The sequence below is a fragment of the Pseudorasbora parva genome, chromosome 5 (genome assembly GCF_024679245.1).
Source record: "Pseudorasbora parva isolate DD20220531a chromosome 5, ASM2467924v1, whole genome shotgun sequence".
NCBI classification, from domain to species: domain Eukaryota; kingdom Metazoa; phylum Chordata; class Actinopteri; order Cypriniformes; family Gobionidae; genus Pseudorasbora; species Pseudorasbora parva.
In genome coordinates, this window is record NC_090176.1 from 2592594 (window position 1) to 2612503 (window position 19910).

Genomic DNA, 19910 nt, shown 5'->3' on the forward strand with positions numbered 1-19910 from the left:
ACTCTACTTAAACGAATCAAGCAAATGAAGTATACAGTTATAGGAAACCATCCCAGACTCTGGAGTTTACAGCCCGAATCCAATCATCAGACTTATACAGCTTTATTATCATAAAGATAAAGCATTTATCATGATCAACTGCCAACACTTTAAGAGCCGGGCAAGCCCACTGAGAGCTAATAAAGACAAAAAGGGATTGTCTCAGTTACCAGGATCGTTTGACTCAGAATTTGGACATCAAGAACAGGCAGAAAACTTCTACTAGAAACTCATTTATCTTAAGTCACCATCTTCAACTTAAATGCCAAATACAATGTACTTCTCCTAAGGATACAAATGAATCTCCTTTTCTTCTCATTTGGATAACAATGTTGCTTAGGTTACCATGTACACTTAGCTACAGAAACATTACATCACTCAGAGGTAAGGCTAACCCTATTTAGATTGGTCAATTCCCCTTTTTAGCCTATACAGTCCAACCACACTTGAAAATCAGTTGGTGCTCTCCTCAAAACTGGAGTTTAGTCCATTACTAACTTAAGCACAGATTCATGGTAACAATGGGTACAACATTATCTACTAGTTAATAATTTCAGAGAAAAAATTCAAATGTACAACTTTATTAAAAGTCAGGTTAAAATGTATCATGTCAATTTCACAAACAATCAGAAGATAATTAGAAATAATGAATGCATCAATTGCTCAAAGAATGAATCTAAAGCCCTATTCGGACTGGATTAGTTTAACATGGGGACGTGGGGGTAAAGTAATTATTACCAGAGATTCTCGGTGATTTTAGTCCCGTCCGAATGTGCCATCTCGGTAATCATTATGGACAATGTCAGTAAAGATTACCGAGACTTTTACCTTCTGTAAAAAGGTCTGGAAAAATGACCTGGGGTAATACTAATCCCGTTCTAATAGACCCACTGTAAAAATGTATGGTAAAATTCTGTCATTTCCTGTTTAAAAGTTAAAAAAAGCGCATCTAGGAAAGACCTCTAGGAAAGTGTCTATTACCAACATAATCCAATCAGAATCGTTAGACTGGACCTAACTGTTTATTAAAAAACGCATATATATTGGAGACGGAGTTCAGACTGGCGCTCAGGTTGTGTGTTTGCTCACGTTATAACGGTAACGTCATACGCACATGACGTCAAGGAGGTGCGTAAAGCGAGTTACTCCTCCCACTTCTGCTAGTTTTACTGAGATGTCTTATTCCGTGCAAATTGGCCATTAATATTACAGACGTCCTGAGGTAAAATGACTTTACCCCCATGTCCCCATGTTAATCTAATCCCGTCCGAATAGGGCTTATGAGTAAGAAATGACCCTGACAGCAGGACAGTAGGGAGAGTGGGGCAATGTGAGATCTTCTCCAGATTAGTCTTATTGTTTTACTGCAGGGTGTTTTGATCTCATCTTCCGTCTTAGCAGGAAAAACTGTCTTAGTGGTTTTCGCACTGGAGGAACCTTTTCATAATTCCTAAAATTCATGGCAGAAGTACCCACTCTTTGTCACATTCACAGAGTAGGAACTAGGAACGATTTTATGGGGGGACTAAATTAGCTCCTACTTCAGAGTAGAGTCTAACCCAGCACAATAGGAACTACCAGTGACGCAAGTGTACGCCTAGCTAAACCCCCATTTAAAAAAAGCTGTGTACACACATATTATAGCCTATATATTTATACAATATAACAAGCGTGTCTTATGTCACTTCAGAGTCCCTACTGGAGGTGTAAATGCAAACAGGACAATGGCTCTAGGGGAACATTTGGTACTCAGGGAGCCACCCTGGCGGCTAGTTCCCATAACTAAGTTTCTAGAACTACCCAGTGCGAAAGCTGCTTTACACGCACATTCATTGAGGTCCTGTTTGCACATGGTATTAAAGATGTGTTTTGGTTGATCTGATCACAAGTGGACAACGCTAAATACAGATGTAAACAGGGTATAAAATGTTTTGAGCTTGTCCTCTTTCAGCCACTTCCAGAGGTAGTGGAAAACACATTAGACCGGATTGCTTTCATAGTGTGAATGCTCATGTGATCAAGTGACAGCCACTAAAGAGCGTCTACTGACCTAGTGCATAAACATTATGGGAAGCGCTCAAGCCAGATGGGATTTAAACTTTGTCGGCTGGAGACTCAAGTTTGGTTTGGAGACAAAAAAAAAAAACCATACCAAGCACAATGTTCTCTTAGCATTTCTGATTTCTAGCACACTCACAGCAATCAATGTGGTCAGAGCAGAAACAGAAGCTGATGTTCTCAGTGTTTTTCTGTTGTCTCCATGTTCGTTCATATGTAAAAAATGCAAGCTTATTTTGTCCATGGATTTGAAAAAAAGCCCATATATTCATTGACCCTCCCCTTAAATACATTAGGACAGAAGTGGTTAAAAGTGGACAAAAGAAACAGATTAATATACCAAAAACAAGCTTCTCCCATGTCAGCCATGTCTGAATTAGTTCATACTGGAGTATGGCCACACACAATCATATGTACATTACACAAAAAAAGAGGTAAAGGAAGCAACTAAAATAATTGAACAGAACAAAAAACAAAAATGGCCACATTCAACTGCGGTGTGAACGTGTCTTTGATTTCGCACAGGTTTTCTGGTGCCATTTTAAACTGCTGGGCCATTTAAACCTCTTTCTACAAAGAGAACAAGAATATGGTCTCACATTTGCACGAGTTTTCACATGTATCTGTAAGAGTGGGAACAACATTTGTTTATTACACTGTTCAAAATTAAACTGCCTTCCTCCAGAATGTTTGAAAGTGCTTTCTCTCGTTAACTTCTTTCCACACTCAGAACCTTGTAATTTCTTTCCTGAATGAGTTTGCGAATGAATTTTCAGTTCTCTATGATATGTAAAACTCTTTTCACACTGAAGACACTTGTACGGCTTCGCTCCGGTGTGAAGCCTAATGTGAACCTCAAGGTTTCCTTTGAGAGCGAAACCCTTTCCACAATGAGGGCAGGTGAACGGCTTCTCTCCAGTGTGAACTCTTATGTGAACCTCAAGATTAGCTTTGTTTTTGCAAGTCTTTCCACAGTGAAGGCACATGTGAGGCTTCTCTCCAATGTGAATTTTTACATGATTCTTAAGCTGGGTCCTGTCTATGAAATTCTTTCCACACTGATGGCATATAAAACATTTCACTTTTGAGTGAATCCTCATGTGGTGATTAAGGGTTACAGTAAATCTGAAACTCTTTCCACACTGACCACATACAAAAGGCTTCTCTCCAGTGTGAATTCGCATGTGGGCATTAAGAGTTGCTTTATGTTTAAAACTCTTTTCACATTGAGGACAGACGAAGGGCTTCTCTTCAGTGTGAATTTTCATGTGGCTTTTAAGGCTTCCTATTCGAATGAAACCATTTCCACAGTGTTGGCAGGTAAAAGGCTTCTCTCCTGTGTGAATTCTCATGTGGACCTTAAGGCTTCCTTTCTGAGTGAAACTCTTTCCACACTGTTGGCAGATGAATGCACTCTCTCCAGTGTGAACTTTCAAGTGGACTGTCAGGTTTCCTTTTCGATTGAACCTTTTTCCACATTGTTGGCAGGTGTATGGATTCTCTCCAGTGTGAACTCTCATGTGGGCTTTAAGACTTGGTTTTTGAGTGAAACTCTTTCCACACTGTTGACAAGTGAATGGCTTTTCTCCAGTGTGAATTCTCATGTGGATTTTAAGGTTTCTATTTTGATTGAAAGTCTTTCCGCACTGTTGGCAGGTGAATGGATTCTCTCCAGTGTGAATTCTCATGTGGGCTGTAAGACTTTGTTTTTGAGTGAAACTCTTTCCACACTGTTGGCAAGTGAACGGCTTCTCTCCGGTGTGAATTCTCATGTGGATTTGAAGGTTTCTATTTTGATTGAAAGTCTTTCCACACTTTTGGCATGCAAAATGACTTTTAGTCTTTTGAGCTCTTTTTCGTGATGAAGTCTTTTTACTCTGTGAGCGACTGAAAGGTTCTTCTTCAGTTGTGAAATCATGACGTTTCTTAATCTGGTATTTTTCTTCTGTTTCATTCAGTACTTGGCTCTCTTCTTTCAGTGCCTTCAGGTCTAAGGTGAAAAAAGACAAATAACACCAGTTTAAATGGCACAAAGCAACAGACATCAAACATTTTAGACATGTAAAGCATAAACGGGCGATTCCACAGTTTAGGCCTAACTGCAAGGACAATAGCCTGCAAAATCAATCTTCATGGAGAAAGCCATTGTCCTCAGGGTAACATCCTGAGAAAACCTGGGGTACATCTGTGTGAAAGGCAGGATAAATCTGGCAATGGTAAACTAGTAAACTTTTATCAAAGTTGAGTTGATGTAAAATTTAACGTATGTAACATGGACGGAAAAACAGTGTAAATTCAAGCAGAAAGTGTACTTAATCTAATTCAGTTTAATAAAATTCTGGTTGAATCCCAGTTCATGTTTTACTTTGTTCCTAATTTGGTATATTATGAGTCATGTGTTGTGTATGGTTCACAAAATTGGTAATAGGACTTCCATGCAGGCAGGGTGGCCATCTAATATTATCTGTTCTATAAACTTAAAGGTGCATTTTTGATTCTGGTATGTTCATAAACTGAAAGCCAGAAAGATTACTAACAAATACCACAGGTATATTTTTCAAATTTATTTGCCAAATGTAGGAGCCAAAGGAACTCCTACAAGTGTGCAAAGTTATAACATGTGTAAAATAGATGGAAAAAATTAAACAATCCTGCAAGATTGCCTCTGTAACACAAAATAATACCATTTCATGAAAATTGGCAAATAGAACAAGTTCATAATACATTAAAAAATCCTGTCATTTTACTATCAAATTTAAAGATCATACATCGTGAATGAAATAAAATTTGTAACGGGGAAAGATAAATGAGTATTTCTGCTGAATAGAGAACCAATAACTCTTTATGCAAAAGAATATTTGTAAACTAAAGGATAATTAATTTACTGCAGAAGTAATTGAAAGGCAGTTGAGGCAGATGTCGGTTAAGCAGCGGTCAGGGTGAGCCTGATATCTGCCTGGTGACAATCATGGCAGTCAGTATAACCTACTGTGACTGTGTCCTGCGGTCCTGGAATGCTAAAACAACTTCAAAAAAGTCAGAATGGGTTGTGTCCCGTTATGGTAACGGGTCCATAAAAGATCCACATTGGATGAACACACTCAATGTCGTTGTGGCAAGGGGGGCGTGGTTCAGCGAGGTCTGCAGCGGGAGAGAGGGCCGCGGGACGAGCGGTAAGTGAGTGGGTTGGACGCAGATTAATAACACCTGTCTCTTGTTCTAGTAATGAGCGCGGAGACGGGATAAAACACCAGCGGAACCGGAGACCGAGGAGAGAGAGAGTCGGACTGTTGATGCGAGGAGACCCTGAGATATCCGGAAGCCGGAAGTGCGTGACCCGGAAGCGAAACAGTTTAGGGGGAAAAAGCATAGTGTTGAGGTGGCGGTTAGTCCCCACCTCCGGCATCCGCTAATTCTGGGGACGAATTGGCCCGCCTTTTCGGCGTTATTGGGGTCGTTGTGCGCGGATGCCGCTTGGGGAAACAAGGCTAGGAACGGGGCGGTGCGAGTGCAGGTTGGCGAGGCTGATACGGGGCCCTTGGGAACCGCTTCAGAGGAACCGAGCGGGGTTGAGAGACTGATTCTCTCGGACCGCGATGACTTCCCTCTGGAGCAGTCTCAAGACGAGACGCTAAAACATGCGTTTCAACAGGTCCGCACCATCGACGGTCAGCCCCTTCAACCCGCATTGCCCGTCACGTATCCTTATTTTGCCATAATTAAGGATAGGTTGTATCGAGTGACCCAAGACGCTCAGTCAAAAATGGATACAACCCAATTGTTAGTACCAAAGAGCCGCCGGGAAATGCTTTTCCAGGCGGCTCATTCGAACCCGATGGCGGGCCACCTGGGACAGGCGGCCACGCTGAATCGTTTAATGACCCGATTCTTTTGGCCAGGCATTTATGACAATGTGCGCAGGTGGTGCGCGTCTTGTCCGGAATGTCAGTTGGTGAACCCACTGGCCGCCCCAAAAGCGCCATTGCGCCCTCTACCATTAATGCAGGTCCCCTTCGAGAGAATTGCGATGGACCTCATCGGGCCATTAGAACGATCCGCACGCGGGCATCGTTTTGCGCTAGTTATCGTGGACTACGCAACACGATACCCGGAAGCAGTGGCTCTCCGCAACATCTCGGCGAAGAGTGTTGCGGACGCACTGTTTCGTTTAATCTCCCGGGTAGGGATTCCGAAAGAAATCCTCACTGATCAAGGCACGGCGTTTATGTCACGCACGTTAAGCGAATTGTACGGATTACTGGGCATTAAATCCATTCGAACCAGCGTCTATCACCCACAAACAGACGGCTTGGTCGAACGATTTAATCGCACTCTTAAATCCATGATCCGTAAATTCGTACAAGAAGACGCCAAAAATTGGGATCGGTGGTTAGCACCCCTCTTATTTGCTGTGCGCGAGGTCCCGCAAGCCTCCACGGGGTTTTCCCCCTTCGAGCTTCTCTACGGGCGTCAGCCACGGGGGGTGCTGGACGTCCTACGAGAAACTTGGGAGGAGGGGCCTTCGTTGGCCAAAAACGAAATTCAGTACGTCATGGACTTGCGAACAAAACTCCACACATTGGGGCGGCTATCTAGGGAGAATTTGTTGCAAGCCCAGGACCGCCAGAGCCGGTCATATAACAGGGGTACTAAACTGCGCAAATTCACACCGGGAGAGAAGGTGCTCGTTCTACTCCCAACCTCGAGCTCAAAATTAATGTCGAAGTGGCAGGGGCCGTTTGAGGTCGCACGGCAGATAGGAGAGCTCGATTATGAAGTGATACGATCCGATAGGAACGGGGCACGTCAAATATACCACCTCAATCTGCTGAAAAAATGGAATGAGGTGGAATCGGTGTTGTTGGCAACGGTGATCGGGGGAGAGGATGATCTCGGGCCAGAGGCGAGCATTAAAGCGCAATCAGTCGCGCTGGCCCCTGGGGGAGATCACCTCTCACCGTTACAACTCGCTGATTTATCGAAATTGCAGGCGGAGTTCGCCGACGTGTTCTCGCCCCTACCGGGACGTACCGACTTGATTCAGCACCATATCGAGACCGAGCCGGGCGTGGTAGTTCGCAGCCGGCCGTATCGCTTGCCTGAACACAAGAAAAAAGTAGTTCAGGACGAATTAGGCGCAATGCTCGACATGGGAGTAATCGAGGAGTCCAACAGTGACTGGGCGAGCCCGATAGTCTTGGTCCCCAAGACGGACGGCTCGGTCAGGTTCTGTGTGGACTACCGCAAGGTGAACGCTGTGTCGAAGTTCGACGCGTATCCAATGCCACGGGTTGACGAATTGCTTGATCGGTTAGGCTCGGCTCGATTTTATTCGACACTGGACTTAACAAAGGGCTATTGGCAGATCCCCTTGTCTCCATTGTCCAAAGAAAAAACAGCTTTCACCACGCCGTTCGGATTACACCAATTTGTCACGCTTCCGTTCGGCTTGTTCGGGGCGCCCGCGACCTTCCAGCGACTCATGGATAGGATTTTGCGTCCCCATGCTGCATATGCTGCTGCGTACCTGGATGACATAGTGATTTATAGTCACGACTGGCAGCGGCATATGCAGCATGTGAGGGCGGTCCTGAGGTCGCTGAGGAGAGCGGGGCTCACGGCCAATCCGAAGAAGTGTGCGATTGGGCGGGTGGAAGTAAGGTATCTGGGCTTCCACTTGGGTCATGGGCAGGTGCGTCCCCAAATTGATAAGACTGCCGCAATTGCAACCTGTCCGAGGCCCAAGACCAAAAAGGAGGTAAGACAGTTCTTGGGGCTGGCGGGATATTATAGACGGTTTATACCAAATTATTCGGACCTCACCAGCCCTTTGACTGATCTTACTAGAAAGGGGCTACCAGATACGGTCCAGTGGACGGAGCCGTGTCAACAGGCTTTTACCCAAGTAAAGGCTGCCCTATGTGGCGGGCCGCTGTTACACTCCCCTGACTTTTCTCTCCCTTTCTTGTTGCAGACTGACGCGTCGGACAGGGGGCTGGGCGCAGTCCTGGCCCAGGAGGGGGAGGGGGGAGAGCGGCCGGTGCTGTACATTAGCCGTAAGCTCTCCAAGAGAGAAGCTAAGTACAACACCATAGAAAAGGAGTGTTTGGCCATCAGATGGGCCGTTCTCACCCTCCGCTATTACCTCCTGGGGCGGGAGTTCACTCTCTGTTCGGACCACGCTCCTCTCCAATGGCTCCACCGCATGAAGGATACCAACGCGCGGATCACCCGTTGGTATCTGGCTCTTCAGCCGTTTAAGTTCAAGGTGGTCCACAGGCCGGGTGCTCAGATGGCTGTGGCCGATTTCCTCTCCAGAAATGGGGGGGGGGGGGCTGCAGGCCGGACGGCTCCCCGGCCTGAGTCGGGCGGTGGGGGTATGTGGCAAGGGGGGCGTGGTTCAGCGAGGTCTGCAGCGGGAGAGAGGGCCGCGGGACGAGCGGTAAGTGAGTGGGTTGGACGCAGATTAATAACACCTGTCTCTTGTTCTAGTAATGAGCGCGGAGACGGGATAAAACACCAGCGGAACCGGAGACCGAGGAGAGAGAGAGTCGGACTGTTGATGCGAGGAGACCCTGAGATATCCGGAAGCCGGAAGTGCGTGACCCGGAAGCGAAACTGAGCATATACAGAGACAAACACACGCTGAAGCGTGCACGTTTATTGATTTGAGTTATTGAGAATAAAGAGCATCAACAGTCCTGCCGACCCCCGTGTCCTCTTCCTTCCTCACTATATCGAACTTGTTACAGTCGTGTCTCCTTGGCCACGAGAATGAGTTGCATGACGGGTCTTTGTGAAGTTGTTGATGTCCCTCATGTGAAGTTCAAGTTTCTACACAGAGACAGTGATCGGTTACTCTTCCTATGTAATAGGTACGGTCATAAAACACAGCGTAATAGTTGTCCTTTTTGAAGTCTGAACCTGAAAGGCAAAAAGCAGGATATCAGAAAAAATTACTTTTTGCAATTATATAAACACCTATTTATGAACATGATAAAAGAGGTAGTGATTTCACTGCTTACATCTGAACAGCGGCTTTGTATCTAGCTGCTGTCTTTCTGTCTTCTCTCCACTTGTGCTGTTTTGCACTCTAATGACTGTAGGACTGGACTTCTGCAAAATTATATTAGGAAATACATTTGAAAAGACAGAATGCTCAGCTCACATTTTTCATGTGAACTTTAAAGCTTTGTATGGAATTTCAGATGTGGCTTAAATATGGACAATTACCTGAGACTCACTGTTCAACTGTGTTTGGGAGATGCCAGCTACAACAACAGGGTCAGTCTCATGTACATTTGTTGCAGCACTTCGATCCTGAAAGTGATGTGAAAGATTTGTGTTAATATCAAAGCTTAAATTACATTATAAACGTTTCAAAAATTTCCAGTTGTAACCCCTATGACAAAGTATGATCTTTTAGTTTTGATGTGTAGGACACTTTTTGAAGAGAAGCTGACAGGGCATTTACCTCACCTGATATACCAGAGATGTCCAGGGATGGATCTGCATCTGGCTGTTTCTTCAGCTTGATTACCCTATCAACCCAGGGACCTGTGTATGACCTATCAGCACACTCTCCTCTGCCCTCTTCACATGCTTTGCAGAAGCAGGATAACCTGCGAGTCTGGACACTATATGGCTCACGACCTTGAACAACATGAATTTGTCTTGTCCCTGGAACAGTCCCAACATCAACCCGGTTTTGACGTTCACGAACAACTTGCTCAAGAGGTACAAAGTAGAAACATCACCTGGAATGATTGCAGGTACCAGAATCTAGAAGAGCAGGTTTTGACAGTTCTTTCTCACAAAATCTAAAGAAAGATTCTGGAGAGTTGATGATTTCATCACTAGCCTTGACGGTACGAGCTGCTGCAGATTTCACCACGCCCCCTTCCCCATCACATGGAGACTTACCATGACGAGACCCAAAAAAGTGTCTTTCTACATCCAAATCTAGATCCTGCTGACCAAAGGAAATGTCCACAAAAGGAGTTTTAGACTTGTATTGTCCACTACATCCATCTGTGAACTGAATCATCCTGGACAATGCAAGTTGGCGAACTTTTTTCAGATGATCAGTGACAGTATTAACAAATACTGCGACAGCATGGGAATCCTGCTTGGCATCATTTGACACCATTATCACTGAATCTCGTACTGGCTCTGGATCACCACAAGAACAAGAGTAGAAACACACTACCGGGTGAATTGTAACCTGGACTTTAGCCCAGTGGGCACTCTGTACCTCGTTCTGTAAAAGGCAGGTATAATTTTCAGCGAAGTCCATAATACAGACAACTGAATCTTTGGGGGGATTTTTCACTATTTCCCAGAACTTCTGCTGCTGCCATTTAGCTTGAAAAAGATGATTGGGTAAGATCTTGAGTTCACTTTTCATCTCCTGGATCAATTCTTTAAGCTGGCCAGACCTGGGTAGTAGGGCCTTCCTAAGATTTCCACGCACTGTAGTATTTCCCCAGACCTGCCAGGAGACTTCGTTTTCTGCTGCTACATCTAGTGGTTGCAGATATGCTTCTACAGCATCAACACCGCATTCTTGACATTTTCGGTCAATACACTGTAACTTGTGAAGCTTTCTGGCATCATCTGAAGGTGGACAGATGGTGATGTCACTTGCATGGTATCGATCTCTGATTTTGCAGTCCAAATTTTTTGCTTGGACAACCTGGTTTATCACCTTTAACTTCAAGTCCATGTTCTCACAATATTCACAAAGGCATTGGTTCAAATGGGCTTTTACATAGGGCAAAATGTGGCTTGGTCGGAGTGTGCAAAACTTGCTGAAGCACAACTTCATGTTGGGATTCTCATTTTTCCAGGCAGAGTATGTGGACTTCATGCTTTTCTGCAGGATTTGCTTCTGTAAGCCAGCTCGTTTGCTGACTGTTTTCTTGTGAGGCAGTGTGGTTGATACATCAGGTCTTCTAAAAAATTCTTGCACAGAAAGCCAAATTGCATCACTTACTGCATCACAACGTTTTTACGTTGTTCTGGATCATGCCCTGCTTTTCTCAGATGATCATATTTCGTAATGATCTTCTGTGATATTCCTAACTTTCTGCTAGAGGCATCCCTGACTTGCTTACTGGCAGATCCAAGGATGGCTGCAAGATAGGCATTAAACATTCTTCTATTGGCTGTGGACATCTGTTTGCAAGTTTGCTTCACATATCCTAAAACAGAATCCACATCCTTGTCCTTACCGCCAAGCATCATGTCATGGAGAGCAGTTTTTTTTCACGGGCTTGCTGAGGCAACTAAGCCAGCTACTATTGTGCCATACTTCTGTGGACTTTTTGGCATAAGCCTTTTTATCCTCCAGGTTGCCTTCCTTCTAGAAAAATCAGTTTTGTACCCAGAACTGGTAGACACAACAGGTGCTGCATTTAGCTGACACTGTATATTAACCGGATTAGATTCCTGATTACCAGGTGTTGCAGCCTGAGGAGACCTGCCATAATTTCTGAAAAAAATAGAGAAAAGCCATTTATATACAGTACAGACCAAAAGTTTGGAAACATTACTATTTTTAATGTTTTTGAAAGAAGTTTCTTCTGCTCATCATGCATTTATTTGATCAAAAATACAGAAAAAATGTAATATTGTGATATATTTATACAATGTAAAATAATTGTTTTCAAATTTATTATAATTTAAATTATCATTTATTTATGAGATGCAAATCTTAATTTTTAGGATCATTATCCCATTAGCCTTTAGAAATGATTCTAATATGATGATTCATTATCAAAGCTGGAAACAGTTCTGCTGCTTAATATTTTTTCAGAACATGTGATACTTTTTTAGGATACTTTGATGAATAAAAAGTAAAAAATAAAAATAAAATAAAAAACTATTTTTACTGTTTTTAAAATATAAATATTTAGTAACAACAATATACACTACTGGTCAGTATTTTTTTTCCCTTTATTTTTAAAAAAATAAAATCAATACTTTTTTTCAGCAAGGATGTATGTGTTAAATTGATAAAAAGTGATAGTAAAGAAAATATATTATTAGATTATATATTATTAGAAATTTTATTTTTATTTTGAATAAATGCAGTTCTTTTTAACCTTTTATTCATCAAATATATTAGACATCAGAACTGTCTCCAACCCTCATAATAAATCAGAATATTAGAATGATTTCTGAAGGATCATGTGATAGACTGGATGTTACATGTGACACTGGAGGCTGGCGTAATGATGCTGAAAATTCAGCTTTGCATCACTGGAATAAATCATTTTTTTTAAAGTATATTCAAATAGAAAACTATTATTTTAAGTTGTAATAATATTTCACAATATTACTGTTTTTTTTCTGTATTTTTGATCAAATAAATGCAGGCTTGATGAACAGAAGAAACTTCTTTCAAAAACATTAAAAATAGTAATGTTTTCATACTTTTGGTCTGTACTGTGTATATATAGTTATGACCAATTATTTTTAGACACTTTACATTTATAATTATATGTTTAATTATACGATCTGAACACCACAGCAAACGTAATTTACAGAATAGTTTTCATTTCTTGAATATACTTCTTAAAATTAAGAATCTGAAATATGAATGATGACTGTTAGTCTCCATGTTCATGTCAATTACAAGATAAGGATATCATCTTCTCTATGATAGGCTGCAATTTACATAGCCTGATTTACTGAATGTGATGCTGCATGAATAGTGGCCTACATAGTATTTGGAAAAGTTTTTTGATTTCATATAAGGCCTGCCTTTTAAAATAATGAATAGGCTACTTAAGACATTTATTAGGCATGATATGCTAAATATGATATAGAGAAATAATACACAAGACCATCGGCTATTGCTGAGCTGTGGCTGTCGGCTACACTTGAATCGCATGACTAAACGACCAATACAGGTAAGGAAATGAGCACAAATTCACGGTACGCTCTAGCTGCCATCAAACGGAGCTCCGGTGGAACTGAAAGTAACCTCGCGCATCGCCTGTGGACTACATAATTTGGACATGATGAAGGTACACTTGACAAGCTGTGGAGCTTCATTTTACCACAAAGCTAATGTTTAAACTGGCTTTATTGTGTGCCGTCAGTTTTTTTGGCGGAAAATCTGCGTGAATTAACGTGTTAACTTCGGCAGCCTAAGATATATTCTTACGAACATTGGACAAAAAAAAAAAAAAACGGGAAAAAGTTAGCAAATTCATTGACGCTGTTCACTTTCATGAACAGTATTGAGTCAAAAATACTCAGAAAACAACGTTCGAAGTTGGACAGAATAAAAAATTCCGTCTAATTTACGAACAAGATGTGCAGAATCTGTCAAAATGTATACAACCACTATGCATGCATGCTCTTTCACGATGAACACGACGCCCCTCTCGGTCCGTAACCACTAGCTATCATCTGACTAACACACTCTTTTATTCTTTTTCACCACAATGATCCTATTTAATGTTTACTTAACCAAAGTTCACCACGTCCGTATCATTTTAATGTTCTTAAACTTTTGGACAGAAGCCACAAACTTACCCACATTTGTCGAAATCCGTGAAATCCTGTTGTTCTTTCTCCCGTGCAGAACAAGCGTGACCTAGACAATCTTAAATCTCACATGAGAACCGTTGAGACGTTAAAAGATGGAAATTCAGCATCAAAATAAATTTTACGAGCGTTAAGATTTTTGGACAGAAAATCTGCCCCTGTTTTATCCCAATTTATTAACAATTTATCATATAGCCACGCATATGATAATTTAACCCACACAAGATGTTTTTATCGTTTTGCTACTCATATAATTACATGGAAAAATTATATCTCTGTTTTCTTTAGAATCGTAGTTTAACGTTCGTAACTGCTTGGACAGAAGGTGTAACGAACGTTAGTAAATGTTTCCATTGCATCGTGGTGGATTAAGGGAATTATACTTGGAGTGTTAGTAGTAGTATTTTGTAGAAGACACACCAAAATAAATGTTATGCACCAAAATTCAGGATTTTATTAAAGGAAATGAAAGAAATGACTTAGGAAAAATCCAGATGCACTGAATGTCCCACCCTGACATCCGCAATTTCTGGGAACGGAAATAAAAAAAAAAAAAGTCTCATTACATGATAATGCCAAGCCTTAGTGTGATAAAATTAACTTTATTATTTCTTACATCTATCTTAAACAAAAACCAATGTGTATGCTAGATTACACAAGCATTTAGCTAGTATTACAACTTCTCAATATTGTTATCTCTTGGCTTTCTTTAGGACTTGTCCAAAACGCTTTCAAGCTGACAGTTATTAAAACCTTTATCAAGAAACCTATATGACAGAAAAAGTGCTTATTGAAGCTACAAATGACCTGCTTTTGGCTTATGATCATGGCTACATCTCTTCTAATCGCGTCTATTTAGACCACCGCTTGGGGTGCCCATTGAAATCACCACCTTGCCATGGTTGGCATGTTTTAATGACCTACAGGTCCTTCTCAAAAAATTTGCATATTGTGATAAAGTTCATTATTTTCCATAATGTAATGATGCAAATTAAACTTTTATATATTTTTGATTCCTTGCACACCAACTGAAATATTTCAGGTCTTTTATTGTTTTAATACTGATGATTTTGGCATACAGCTCATGAAAACCACAAATTCCTATCTCAAAAATTTAGCATATTTCATCCGACTAATAAAAGAAAAGTGTTTTTAATACAAAAAAATTCAACCTTCAAATAATTATGTTCAGTCATGCACTCAATACTTGGTGGGGAATCCTTTAGCAGAAATGACTGCTTCAATGCGGCGTGGCATGGAGGCGATCAGCCTGTGGCTCTGCTGAGGTGCTCTGGAGGCCCAGGATGCTTCAATAGCGGCCTTAAGCTCATCCAGAGTGTTGGGTCTTGCGTCTCTCAACTTTCTCTTCACAATATCCCACAGATTCTCTATGGGGTTCAGGTCAGGAGAGTCGGCAGGCCAATTGAGCACAGTAATACCATGGTCAGTAAACCATTTACCAGTGGTTTTGGCACTGTGAGCAGGTGCCAGGTCGTGCTGAGAAACCAAATCTTCATCTCCATAAAGCTTTTCAGCAGATGGAAGCATGAAGTGCTCCAAAATCTCATGATAGCTAGCTGCATTGACCCTACCCTTGATAAAACACAGTGGACCAACACCAGCAGCTGACATGGCACCCCAGACCATCACTGACTGTGGGTACTTGACACTGGACTTCAGGCATTTTGGCATTTCCTTCTCCCCAGTCTTCCTCCAGACTCTGGCACCTTGGTTTCCGAATGACATGCAAAATTAGCTTTCATCCGAAAAAAGTACTTTGGACCACTGAGCAACAGTCCAGTGCTGTTTCTCTGTAGCCCAAAAGTGTCTTGACCTGGGGAATGTGGCACCTGTAGCCCATTTCCTGCACACGCCTGTGCACAGTGGCTCTGGATGTTTCTACTCCAGACTCAGTCCACTGCTTCCGCAGGTCCCCCAAGGTCTGGAATCGGTCCTTCTCCACAATCTTCCTCAGGGTCCGCTCACCTCTTCTCTTTGTGCAGCGTTTTTTTCCACACTTTTTCCTTCCCACAGACTTGAGGTGCCTTGATACTCTCTTGGTGCTCTTTCTGCGTCTTCCCCTCTTGCTTGAGGGTGTCAATGATGGCCTTCTGGACAGCAGTCGGGTCGGCAGTCTTACCCATGATTGCGGTTTTGAGTAATGAACCAGGCTGGGAGTTTTTAAAAGCCTCAGGAATCTTTTGCAGGTGTTTAGAGTTCATTAGTTGATTCAGATGATTAGGTTAATAGCTCGTTTAGAGAACCTTTTCATGATATGCTAATTTTTTGAGATCTGAAATATTTCAGTTGGTGTGCAATGAATCTAAAATATATGAAAGTTAAATTTTTATCATTACATTATGGAAAATAATTAACTTTATCCCAATATGCTAATTTTTTTAGAAGGACCTGTAGATTGCTACACTGGCTGGAGCTTCATGCCAGACAAGTTGAAAGGTAGAGACGAGACAAAGTGTGGTGCCTGGTCCTCCAAGTTGGAGGTTAGACACTGGGCTAACAATCCAGTCCCAGAAAAAGACAAATGTTACAGAAACAGCAACAGAAAGAACCAAAACTACTGGATGTAATGGGCTTCCAGAGTCATCGCAAGATATTCGGATGAATGGCAGTAGTGAATGCCTTACGGAAGCTACTGTCAGGAAGATAGAAGACCTGAGCGCCAAAATCAAGACCAGGATAGAATTTTGGAATGTGAGGACAATGTATGACACAGGGAATGCAAGATGGACTTGTGATGCAAGATGGCGCCGCCGTGTTCGGTCGCCGTTCAGGTCGCTCCTCTGAGACTTTGCTTTTATTTATTATTCTACACTCTTTTGTTCTCGATTTTTACTAATCTATCATCAGCCTTGGTCTGCTATGATAGCAAAACACTTTTGGATATAGGTTATCGCTACACTGACCTGGTTCAAGACGCTTTCATCAATCCTCTGTGGCCACCTGAGATTCTTCGGAACGCCGAGTTGAACAAAGGCCACCCGACTCGTAGGCGAAGATTCAAAAAACACCGCGGGAAACGCGCTGGGATCCGCAACAGACTGAGGAAGAGAGCATTCAGTCCCCCTCTCCCGAGCATTCTGCTCGCAAATGTCCAATCCTTGGAGAATAAGATGGACGATCTTAGAGCCAGGATAAGTTTCCAACGGGACATGAGAGACTGCAACATCTATTGTTTGTCCGAAACATGGCTCACGCCCGCGGTCCCGGACACAGCTGTGACGCCGTCTGAGAACTTCTCTGTTTTCCGGATGGACAGAACAGCCGAAGCCGGTAAAACCAAAGGCGGCGGAGTGTGTTTCATGATAAACAAGAAATGGTGCGATCCCAGAAACATCTCCATCCTTTCGCGATCCTGCTCGCCTCACCTGGAACATTTATCAATAATTTGCCGCCCATTCTATCTGCCTAGGGAGTTTTCTTCAGTCGTCGCCACTGTGGTTTATATTCCACCACAGGCAGACACGGGACTGGCTTTATCTAGCCTCCATGATGCCATCAGCGGCTCCACAAACAGCCACCCCGATGCGGCTTTCGTCGTCGCGGGTGATTTTAACAAAGCCAACCTTAAGAAAGTATTGCCTAACTTTCACCAACATGTCTCCTGTCCCACACGAGGAGCAAACACACTGGATCACTGCTATTCTCTGTATAAGAATGCCTACAAGGCTCGTTCACTACCAGCCTTTGGTAAATCGGACCATGCCGCCATTTTCCTTACACCTGAGTACAAACAAAGGCTCGTTCAGGAACCCCCGGTGAGGCGGGAAGTTAAACGCTGGTCGCCTCATTCAGAGATCACACTACAGGCAGCTCTTGACGACGTTGACTGGGACATGTTCCGAGCGAGTTCATCGGACGTCAGCGAGTTCACTGATGTGGCGCTCTGCTTCATCAACACACTGACAGAGCAAGCCACACAAACAATAACTATAACGTCCTTCTCTAATCAGAAACCGTGGGTGGACAGTTCAATCCGCGCTGCAGTGAACGCCCGCACTGCCGCATACAACGCCGGTCTACTAACAGGGAATATGAGGGATTATAAATTATCCTGTTATGCTCTCCGACGCGCCGTTAAAGCCGCAAAGCTCCGTTATAGGGATCGCGTGGAGTCTTATTTCCAACTCAACGACTCCCGGCGGATGTGGCAGGGACTGAGGACCATCTGTGCTTTTGGAACGAAATCCTCTGCAGAAGTGAGAGCTGATCCGTTGCTTGTGAACGAGTTAAACTCTTTCTACGCTCGCTTTGATGGCAATCGCGGCAGCGCGACACCGCCGAGTGACGCGTCAGACAGAATCACTCAGAGCTGCAACAATCACGTGATCTCTGTCTCGGAGGATGACGTTCGTAGGACACTCAAACGTGTGGATGTTAGGAAAGCTGCTGGTCCGGATGGTGTTTCAGGTCGTGTCCTGCGGTCCTGTGCTGATCAGCTCGCTGGACTCCTCACATCCATCTTCAATGAGTCCCTTGCTACATCTGTGGTCCCAACCTCATTCAAAAAATCCACCATCATCCCTGTCCCTAAGAACAGTAAACCCTCTTGCCTAAATGACTATCGCCCAGTGGCTCTCACGTCTTTAGTCATGAAGGTCTTTGAGAGACTCATCAAAAACAATATTTGCACCTCCATCCCTGACACCTTGGACCCTCTTCAGTTCGCTTATCGTCCCAATAGATCGACTGAAGATGCCATCTCTCACGTCCTCCACTCCTCCCTCACACACATCGACAGCAAGAATGGGAACTATGTAAGACTGCTATTTATTGACTATAGTTCAGCCTTTAACACCATAGTTCCCATTAAGCTAACTAACAAACTCCTGGATCTCGGACTGAACTCTTCTCTCTGTCACTGGATTGAAGATTTCCTCACTGGCAGACCTCAGGTGGTGAGAGTAGGACAGTTCACCTCCACCTCCATCACCGTGAGTGTGGGAGCTCCACAGGGCTGTGTCCTCAGTCCCCTGCTCTACTCTCTCTACACGCATGACTGTTTGTCCACACACAGCTCCACCTCTGTCATCAAGTTTGCGGATGACACTGTTGTCCTGGGCCTCATTTCCAACAACAATGAGACCGCATACTTGGATGAGGTGGAGCAACTGACATCATGGTGCCAAGACAACTGTCTCCTTCTGAATGTGAACAAGACCAAAGAACTGATTGTGGACTTCAGGAAGAGACAGCAGCGGTCATATTCCCCTCTCATGATCAGCGGGACACCAGTAGAGAGAGTGAGCAGCTTCAAATACCTGGGTGTCAACATCTCCGAGGACCTGACCTGGACTGCACATATCCAGTCTCAGGTGAAAAAGGCCAGGCAAAGACTGTACCACCTGCGCCAGCTGAGGAAATTCCGGGTCTCACCAGCTATCCTGAAAACTTTCTATTCAGGGGCGATAGAAAGTTTACTAACTCAGTGCACCACAGCGTGGTATGGTAACAGCACCAGTCACGACTGCAAAGCCCTGCAAAGAGTGGTGCGCTTGTCCGAGCGCATCTCAGGGTCAGCTCTCCCGTCTCTGCAGGACATCTACATCAAACGATGCAGAGGCAGAGCTACAAAAATCATAATGGACATTAATCACCCGGCCAACCCCCACTTCACCCGGCTGCCTTCTGGTAAGCGCTTCCGTAGCCTGATGGCCAAAACTGAGAGACTCAGGAGGAGTTTCTTCCCACAGGCCATCAGACTCCTGAACGCTGTCACTTAACTACATGTGACTTCACCTCACTTCAGTATTAACAAACTCACATACTGATATTGCACTGCACTTTATTCTTGTGTTCATGTCACTACTCATTATAATGCTGTTTGCACATTAAGGGGGTCGCACACCGGACGCGGAGCTCGGCGGAGCTCGGCGGCGCGCCACGCAGCGTCTCAGGTATCGCACACCAGACGCGCACATTTTAAAAGGCTACGTTTATTATACATTTCCCCAAAATATGTTTAGACTTTATTCAAGCTGTTGAACTCAGAATGTAAAACAAATGTGTCTTGTAGCAAAGGTTGAAATCAGTATACCTTAATGATAATATACTTTTAATATAAAGCCTTGAAATGGCGCTCCGTGGCGCGGCAGGATTTAGAACAACTTCCTGAGTCGCCGCGGACAGGCGCCGAATGCCGCCACCGGTGTGCGTACACTCATTGAAAACAATGTGTTCGAATTTTAAAGACATGGCGCGCCGCCGAGCGCCGCCGAGCTCCGCGTCCGGTGTGC

The 19910-nt window shown here is 43.5% G+C and overlaps 2 protein-coding genes across 5 annotated transcripts in view; both read right to left on the bottom strand.

Annotated features, from left to right (window-relative positions):
• Positions 1-304: 304 nt before the first annotated feature.
• LOC137074942 (zinc finger protein 235-like) overlaps positions 305-19910 on the bottom strand; it is a 28794-nt gene continuing 9188 nt past the window's right edge. For all 3 annotated transcript variants that reach the window (XM_067443044.1, XM_067443045.1, XM_067443046.1), the window contains exon 3: positions 305-4087. In XM_067443044.1, the coding sequence (XP_067299145.1) occupies positions 2586-4087 (1502 nt within the window). In that variant the 3' untranslated portion in view covers positions 305-2585. The remainder of the gene's footprint in view (positions 4088-19910) is intronic.
• LOC137074944 (uncharacterized) lies at positions 8855-11633 on the bottom strand. Of its 2 annotated transcripts, none has more exons than XM_067443049.1 (4): positions 9577-11633; positions 9331-9417; positions 9123-9213; positions 8855-9021 (listed from the first exon to the last, which is right to left on the bottom strand). In XM_067443049.1, exons 1-4 carry the CDS (start codon positions 9610-9612, stop codon positions 8924-8926), a joined length of 312 nt encoding a protein of 103 aa, XP_067299150.1. In that variant the 5' UTR covers positions 9613-11633; the 3' UTR covers positions 8855-8923. Both variants share the same exon structure in this region; 1 of them encodes a protein (XP_067299150.1).

What these genes read in the sequence shown, in the direction of transcription:
- LOC137074944 (XM_067443049.1), bottom strand. Translation starts at nt 9,612, where the DNA reads ATGCAGATCCATCCCTGGACATCTCTGGTATATCAG. An exon ending in AGTTGAACAGTGAGTCTCAG is followed by an intron (nt 9,214 to 9,330) that starts GTAATTGTCCAT and finishes ATAATTTTGCAG; the next exon opens with AAGTCCAGTCCTACAGTCAT. An exon ending in TACAAAGCCGCTGTTCAGAT is followed by an intron (nt 9,022 to 9,122) that starts GTAAGCAGTGAA and finishes TTTGCCTTTCAG; the next exon opens with GTTCAGACTTCAAAAAGGAC.